Here is a 5,960-nt window from a genome sequence, read left to right on the forward strand (position 1 = left end):
TGTGATTGAGAATAAAAAGCACACCTTACTGAGGTTCGCAAAACATAAACAAAGGCTCTGCCGATAAGGCCGACTTAATCTAAGCAAGAACACACATGTGTGTTTGTATACAAACACCGTTTTGGAATATACTATCAGCTCCGATCAATTTGATATCGGTAATCAAGGTATCGCTTTCAAGCTATTGAATTATAAATCTTAATTTAATTTCTTTCACGTGTGCGTGTGTGTATTCGTGTGTCTAAATGTGTACCTGCATGTTGCGTATATATTAAGTTTTTATTTGGTATTCAAACTTAATTCTATAATTATTTTACGAAGTTGAAAATTTGTTTGACAAAAAAATGAAAATGTGGTCGCATTTCCGAGGGGCACGTGTTACGATTTTGGTTCGAGCAGATTTAGGCTCAGTAAACATGTGGGAATGGAGCTCCGTTGAAATTTCTGTCGTGACAGAAGTTTCAGGTTGGACTCAGTTCAGGCTACCCGTGGGAAACGTTTGCTGAAGCTCTCTCGCGAACCTTAAACTGGCGAAGCAGTTCGTCGATGCTATGGTTCCTCCCTTCGGAGCTTGGGACTTTAAAATGCACGCATGCTCAAGTGACCCGCGACGCGGTCAGTCCACAATTCGCTTGTGACTTCGCAGTTTCATGCGAAATTTCGAACTTGTCGATATCATCGAAAACCGCAGTACTCGACGTTTCCCTTGTCCACAGTCATGGGGTATATTTCTTTTCCTTGTTTGGATCTGAAACCAAACGTTAGTGGACAAAATTATTATTAAATTATTACAAAATTATTTCATCCCAGGCAAAACAAATGTGGAAAGTTGTTTGAAAAAAGTAATTAGAAGAAACTTCAGTTCTGTAACAGTTGTTCGCTTGATCGTCTGATTAGCAGCCAAAAGTTTCAATGCTCAATTTATTTGAAGCCAAGAGATAACAACGTAACAACATTGTAACAAAATACGCTGTATTCCACGAGGGAAGCATAAAAAAGTTACTCACATTGCGGTGCCAGTAATGATCAGTGGTAAGATACAATGAGTTTCAATTGAACGATAGGAACAAAAACTTGTTATCGATATAATTTAACAAGTGGTAGACTAGTAATTTGATGGTTCACAATCAGATCAATATATAGTGAGAGATTAAGATATCGTAAAGTGTCGATAATTACGAGTAAAATTTAGATATTTATTATGATTGTTAAATGAAAAAAAATAATATTTGTAATCTTTTGTTACGATTATATATTGTGACTTTTAGAACTAACCATCTTATCTTTCGCAAAACAATCTTTCTAGGAGAAACATACACCGATTTTTCAATGCAACAGGGCCGATAAAGATCAGAGTGGTATTTTTAATATCTATACAAAGATAATTAATAAAACAACTACTGAGATTATGTGATTCAGACTGAAAATCAACTTACTTTTATGAAATATTCTAGCGTGAAAAGTTTCACATAACTATTCATTAGCAGAACCACCGAAATTGCATCTTTAACAAGTATCTCGTACTAGTACATCTAAGAAGCTGGGTAGAATAATGTTTATTCTCTCTGAAAACAAAAAATGCGCAATGTAAAAAAGACAAAAATTTTCACTTGATTTCTGTGGCATATTATCTCGTCTTGAAGTATTTGTGCGAAGAATCAATACGTGAATATATCAGATAGATTGACTGTAAAAAGTATTATGAAAATTGTAGTAGTTTTTACTGTTACATCACTTTATGAAATAATATTCAGATTTATGACTTCATTTGTGTTTTGCAAATAGCAAATAATTAATTGTCAATTGTTTTATTAAAACGTCATCTCATTGCTATGAATTTGTAGCCTTGTATAGATACAATGCGACAGATATTCTCAATATTTACACGAGAAATGATTTATTAAAGATTTTGGCATGTTATCGACACAAATGAACTATCAAGTCAAATACAGTTTAATTTTTCTAATTTAACAGCAATCAAGAAAAAAAGTATGTTATAATATTTTGAAACATATAAAAATTAATTTTACGAATTTTACTATCATAACGATTTATTTCTTTTCTAGTTATCTAATCTAACTTACCTGATAAGATTTAGATATCTATGCATCACAGATTCCAAGCAACTAGTGAAAAATCTTCTATTCTGTTGATACTCGAGAACTAGTTTTTGGAATGGTCCTTAGGATTATGCAATTGATCACTGAAGTACAGAATTGAGGAAATGTAGATGTGCAATTGTGACGTCACCTATAAGAAATACATTGTCGCCGAATTTAAACGTTTAGAAGTGTTTAAAATTGGGGACAATGTATTTCTTATGGGTGACGTCATATTAAACGTTTAAATTCAAACACATGGGTTTACCGTGATAAGGTTCGTGCTTAGAATAAACGTAAGTATTTATCTGCATATCTTCGCGTTTATTCACATTTTTTGCTGCTCTTCTGGATTTGTGCTCTGCCATTATTTGTATATCTGTGCCAGAAGCTTTGTATACTAAATCTAGAGAATAATATGTTTAATTATACACATTTTCATTTTTTCGTACAGTTACACGGTAAACCCATATGTTTAAATTTAAACGTTTAATATTACGTCACCCATAAGAAATATGTTGTCCTCAATTTTAAACAATTCTAAACGTTTAAATTCAGCGACAATGTATTTCTTATGGGTGACGTCACAATTACACACTTAAAACGTTTAAATTTAAACACATAGGATTTTAAGGTTTTGCCGTGTTATTCATTAAAATTCTTCAATCTTTTCAAAGTGCAATTTCAGCAATATTTTTCCATAACTTCAATATTCTACCTATTTTATAATATCATCATTTTAGCAAAGCAATGTAAAAGTTGATGTCAGATTAATCAACGTGAACAGCAGAAACATTAGAAGTTTCTAACTTGATACAGTCACAGTATTGTCAAGTAGCCACAAATCAATAGTTTTTATGGCCCAGCGTATACGCAACGTATGTTCCTCATATCCTGCAATCACTTTAACAACACCTTACGGGAAAAATATGCGTATCTCATGTGTATTACATTGGCATACCGATCTCGTCGTCGACAGTCATCGTAAAATAAGAAATGCTATAACTACAGAAAAAAAGCTGAAGCTTCATTCGATGTCAACCAATATATTGCAGCTTGAAAATTGTGACGATCGTGTGGTCAAACGCATGCTCGTAAGAGTACATATGAAATACGCGTGCATATTGAGCAGCAGCTCTCACATGACAGTGTAAGCAGTTATATCGAAGGGTCGCAATACGATCTGAAAGTTCGTTAGAACTTCGATGCTACGGGAACGTCATTACGTATTTTATGTGAATTCAAAGTGAATATTGTAACTAGTGATACTGAATGAATTTTTAATCAAATTATCAACGAAAAATTCTTGTAATTATTGTTAATTCGAAAGCGCTCAATAACTGTCATCATACGTTAATTTACATATTTTCATTGCAAAATTTATCATTTAAAGTATGATAATATTAGTGATTGGTGAAATATATTATGTGCATTAAATAATATACGAAACAATTGTGTGTAGTTGTGACAAAAATGTTTTCAAACTTGTTGATTCGAGAGCAGAACGCATCATTGTTTTCAAGCCAATGTTAAATGACTTCAAGAGGAGAGAAATAGAATGCATTGTATTTTTACTGGACCAACTGATGTAACTACAAAATAAATTTATTATTTTGTGAAACGTCTGTACTTCCTAGTTATCTACGTGATTTTACAATCAAATTTGAATTAAATGTTGGTATATTTCAATAGATTCACTCAGTCTATTTGTTTTTTTACTGCCAATAAAACTGTCAAGTATCCCATTGAAGTTTTCATGATCTGTCAAAAGATTTATACTATAATTAAGCCTTTTTCAAAAGAAACAATTTCCATGGTTTTTACTTTTGCAAAGTATTCGAGTGTAAAATCCGCAAACTTGCCAACTGTAATTTTGATTGGCAGCATACATCTGCCCATTATAACCACAACTAGGACGGCATCCTTATCTGCTAATTCATACCATTTCATCTCGTAAATCGCATAATGCAACTCATCACTCTGCAAAAGAAAAATAATTAGACGTAGAATAAATATTAGCTTTATTATTTAAATATATAATTCACCTCGTCACGGATTATTTGGGCAAAGTAGCAATACATGAATACACTAACGGCGGTACTTGTCATAAAAATGACGATATAGACTAGGTTGACCAAAAGTTTCTCACCATTTTCAGATATAACCTTTAATATAATGACGTTATCTTTGTTGTTCCAGATTTATATATTCTATAATGTTTCATTTTACCGTGACAAATTGGTATCCTTGTAGGCAGAGAATCACTGAAGTGCCAATTACATGCATGAGTAAAGTTTGATTAAAACTATTTTCTATTATGTCAGTATAACTGAAAATTAGATATTCAAAAATATTATTTTTATTCCACTACATCATTATTATTTGCGTAATTAAACGCAGAATTTCAATGGAATCATTACTAAGATTTTTTCTGCGTATGATTTCCTTATAAAAGTTATTTTTATCAAAATACCTGATCAAATGCTGATGTCTAAGCACAGCAACCTTCAATGACTGAATGAATCCAATTGTATCCATCTTATATTGTATCACAAGATTCCTGAAACAATGCTTCAGATTATATAGCTGACTGCTAAAGTGCAAAATCGAGAAAACGAAGAATCCATCGAAAGACGTAAAAACGGCACAACTTAGCATCGCACTGAGCCACTGGTAAAAGCATATTACTTCGTATACGGGACTGTAACTAGTATCGAAAGGGAAAGAAGATTCGAGAAATAATGATTTATCAAGCGAAGAATTTTGATGGGCACTTAAGGATGTTATAAGGAATATAACTGAATGTGTCATCACTGTGCCAAAAGCTGCGAAGTAGCAGAATATTACTGCCCATTTACTCAACCTCGCGTACGATCACATTATTTTTTTCTCTTTAATACTTGTATTTTTCCAGTCTCGTGCGATTTGGAGAACAATTTTTTTCAGTCCTGTGTAACATGATTTTGAAAATAATTAAAAGGTATAAATATTCATAAACAAATTCAGATATTTGTAAGATAATTTTACAATGTCGATACTCAGGTCACAGATATTTGTGTTTAATACAGGTCTTGCGAGTTACTTGTACTATAATTACATGTTTCTTTGTCATAAGTAGTACCGTTATAATCATGTTTATTTGCACTTTTTACATCGCCATTACTTGCGTAGATAAATTTAACTTTAATATAAATCTAAAATTCTATATTTTTATGTATGTTCTAGTGAAATGAAAAAAATTAAATCAAAATCAAAATTATAAATTAATCATCTCAAATATCTTTTAAAATGGCGAATGATAAAAACTTCGAAAACGTCGTATAAGTTTAACGCCAACGCAAAGCTCTTCAAATTATTTGTGTAATGACTACTCTGATTATGCAACCATTTGGTATATAGGTAATATCAAGAAAAAATCAAATACCACTTTACCTATTCTATGGTTCCACATGGCTAACATCTTTACGGAAATTATTCCTTCGACGATAGCAGCGGTAGTTAGCACTTCGAGCATTAAATTAAAATCATTGCTCACTAGAATGGCTTTATTCGTTTGAGGAATAACAATGAAACCTACTAGCAAGACTTCGATCAGGAAAAACTTACACCGATTTTTTGGTTCTTTAGGGTCGTCTAATGGCCAAACACCTGTACTTTTCATAAAGAAGCGAGTAACGCCGACGCATTCGTCAAAACCTGTAACAAAGTTAATGTTGTTTCTACTGCTTAATTTTATAGATTCTTTTCGTTTTGATAAATCAGATTGACACTTCTATGAGAAAGAAACGCTGTTCGATTAATTTTAATTTTCGATGTTAGAGAGAAAGTTGTCACGCGATTCTCACCAGTTATGGTTTTCAT

General features: G+C 32.2%; 2 protein-coding genes across 2 annotated transcripts; both read right to left on the bottom strand.

Annotated features, from left to right (window-relative positions):
- Nucleotides 1–3,797: 3,797 nt before the first annotated feature.
- On the bottom strand, nt 3,798–4,637 carry LOC131674228 (odorant receptor coreceptor-like). Its single transcript, XM_058952755.1, has 5 exons — nt 4,573–4,637; nt 4,329–4,428; nt 4,145–4,264; nt 3,924–4,079; nt 3,798–3,860 (listed from the first exon to the last, which is right to left on the bottom strand). Exons 1-5 carry the CDS (start codon nt 4,635–4,637, stop codon nt 3,798–3,800), a joined length of 504 nt encoding a protein of 167 aa, XP_058808738.1.
- A 336-nt stretch (nt 4,638–4,973) lies between these two features.
- LOC131674229 (uncharacterized) lies at nt 4,974–5,960 on the bottom strand. The gene is made up of 3 exons (XM_058952756.1): nt 5,945–5,960; nt 5,532–5,795; nt 4,974–5,047 (listed from the first exon to the last, which is right to left on the bottom strand). The coding sequence occupies exons 1-3, from the start codon at nt 5,958–5,960 to the stop codon at nt 4,974–4,976; spliced, it is 354 nt and encodes a 117-aa protein (XP_058808739.1).

Source organism: Phymastichus coffea, unplaced genomic scaffold (genome assembly GCF_024137745.1).
Source record: "Phymastichus coffea isolate CEN01 unplaced genomic scaffold, Cenicafe_Pcof_1.1 PCOF00221, whole genome shotgun sequence".
Lineage (NCBI taxonomy): Eukaryota > Metazoa > Arthropoda > Insecta > Hymenoptera > Eulophidae > Phymastichus > Phymastichus coffea.